Below are 2,492 nucleotides of genomic sequence, written 5' to 3'. Positions count from 1 at the left end.
ACGCCAAACTTTTAGTATAAATAAATTTTGAACCTAAAAGTTTACCTATCACAACTCAGGTCGGAGGATTTGTCATGCTAGTTTACCCAATTTTACAATCTCCTTCACTTATGATCGGATTGTTGTGGCGTTTGCCTTAGGCCCATGCAGCAGTTGTCCTCGCCCACACTCCCCACTTAAGCCTAACTCCTTTACAGGGAATGACGCAGTTGATGACAACTAAATCAACCATCCCAACACCTTACGTCTTCATACCTTCAACCTTGGCAACTTTCAGGAAGTGGTAGACCATAACCAAATTGTATTAATTCCCCGTCTTTTTAGGTAATAGAGGATCCATGATACCAATACTTTCTCCCTTCTCTGGATTCCTGTAGGCATAAGATAGAGTGGAGTGATTGCTGTGACGCAATTCCTCTTGAAGCCGCTGCAAGTGATCAAGGTTTGAGGGGAATCAAGTGCATCCAAAGTGAGTGGCAACCATCAACACCCTCTGTTTGAGGCGTTTAGCAGTGTTTCATTTAATTTGTAGATATGATGGATAAAGCTCGTGGTAAAACGTTGAAAAAGAAGCAGATCGTAAGTGATGGTTCTATCAGATTACTTACCGAAAGGTATAAAATACTGGCAAAGTCTAGCTGCAGCCCCTTAGATAGGTACTTGAGTTCTATCACCAGGTGTGTTGTTATTGGAAAAGTTGTATTGAATGCATAGAGGCAGTATAAACGCACCTTTTATTGACCCTTGTTACGGGCAATATTACCGACCACATTCGATGCTGTTTCAAGGAAAACTTATATGTGTGTAGAATGGTCAGTGACTACACCGAAGGGCCCCTGCTGTAAGCAAAGTGTTAAACAACAGTCTTGGCAGAAGCAATGGCTGCTTCCGACTAGAGGAGATAGGCAAACCACTTTTCAATGAACCAAAACATTGGATAATGTATTTCTGCCAAGAAGAGCTAAAGGGACTCGAAGCCATTTGACAAATTTTTCTGAAATACAAAAAGTGACTGCCAAACATGGACGTGCATCAATAAAAAGAGGTTTCTTGCGTCCAATGAGATTATGCTCATTCCAGTGTGATAGTAAAAGCCCAATATCACCCATTGTCAACACATAATGACGGGGAATGTTTCTTTCATCACTTATTTCGTTATTAGCACCATTAAAGCAACAATAGATACAACATACGCACGAGATAAAACTATGCAAAAGCAATAACCTTGAAAATGGAGGGTTAAATTAATTGGCTTTAAATGCTGTTTAACATTACAAATGAGCACCAACTGCGGCCGATTTGTTACCTTTGACAAAGAATTTGTGACCTTTGCTGGTGGCACTCCCCAACCCCGCTATCTACTACACCTACAGCTTCAGTGCATGGAAAATGGTGTACTACCTCAGGCGAAGAGAGCTGCTAGTAACATGCCACGTGCCATGCCACCATGGATTGTTGTTAATATAGACGTCTTCGCCCCCACTACAGCTGTCGTTGATGCTGGCTGCTGCGGTACAGATAAAATGCCTGCTTAAATTGCATACACTACTAGCTCAGCCTCGACCACGACAGTTCCTTTAAAGCTGGTGCAGAGTTGAGCCAACCGTTGCACCATCACTCACATTACACCTCACTTTTGCTCCTGTTGCTACCATTCCTTGCTTTTCAAAACAAAAAAGATGTTTATATGCTCTCTTGACTTATCCTGCATGAAGCAATCAGGATAGAACTAACAGTAGGAGCTGTCGTGATACAGGCAGCTCCTCGAAACAGGCAAATGAAAGGAGCGATGAAATGTTTGACGAGGCGTGTGAAGCCAGCCTACGAACAGGCATCACGATATACTGACCGATAGTATAAAAGTAAATTGTCATTTTGGGAGTTGATTTAAATCAGATGTTGGCCACACCAATGAGCCAATCAGTTATGGGGCATTTGAAATATTAGAAGGATAAGTTGGTCAGAAAGTTCCCTGTCTTATCTACTTTAGTGGTGGTACTGGGTGCCCACATCAAAATAGCAGGTGTATTAGACAGGAAATCCAATAATAAATATCTGGAAATCAGTAGAATATATTCACACAAACATTCATGTAATTAGGTCATAGATGGCTTATTTGTCATTCGCGGAAATAGTTTGAGGTCGTTTTACCCAATGATGTGTAATCATCTTGGTGTGGGGAAAAGAAGAGGCGCAATTTGGTAGGTATGGACTAAATTACATTGCATTGCACCATGGCACGTCGGGCCACATAAAGTCAAGCGAATATTGAAAGCTAGTAGCCGATGCCCAATTAAAAGAAGAGTGATTTGATGTTTGTTCTAAAAAAGGAATGGTTTCAAGACTGATTTGGGGATGCTTAGCATTATCGTAAATATAATTTGCGTAAATTCGCCACTTTCGACTTGGGCTCAAACTACAACTAGGGTGATGTCACGTCATCCCATGCCTAGAAAGGAAGCGAGGGGAGCATTGTTGGTGGTCATACAATG

The 2,492-nt window shown here is 41.6% G+C and overlaps 1 protein-coding gene across 1 annotated transcript; it reads left to right on the top strand. All coding sequences in view use genetic code 11, as the record gives it.

Moving 5' to 3' along the window:
* Positions 1-537: 537 nt before the first annotated feature.
* Positions 538-1,535, top strand: EGR_08572 (hypothetical protein; the record flags this gene model as incomplete). Its single annotated transcript, XM_024497821.1, has 2 exons — positions 538-579; positions 1,374-1,535. 2 exons carry the CDS (start codon positions 538-540, stop codon positions 1,533-1,535), a joined length of 204 nt encoding a protein of 67 aa, XP_024347742.1.
* Between the last annotated feature and the right edge of the window lie 957 nt (positions 1,536-2,492).

This window comes from Echinococcus granulosus, assembly GCF_000524195.1.
Source record: "Echinococcus granulosus chromosome Unknown EG_S00111, whole genome shotgun sequence".
Lineage (NCBI taxonomy): Eukaryota > Metazoa > Platyhelminthes > Cestoda > Cyclophyllidea > Taeniidae > Echinococcus > Echinococcus granulosus.
Note: the sequence above shows the minus strand (reverse complement) of the source record. Positions and strands in the feature narration are given on the sequence as shown.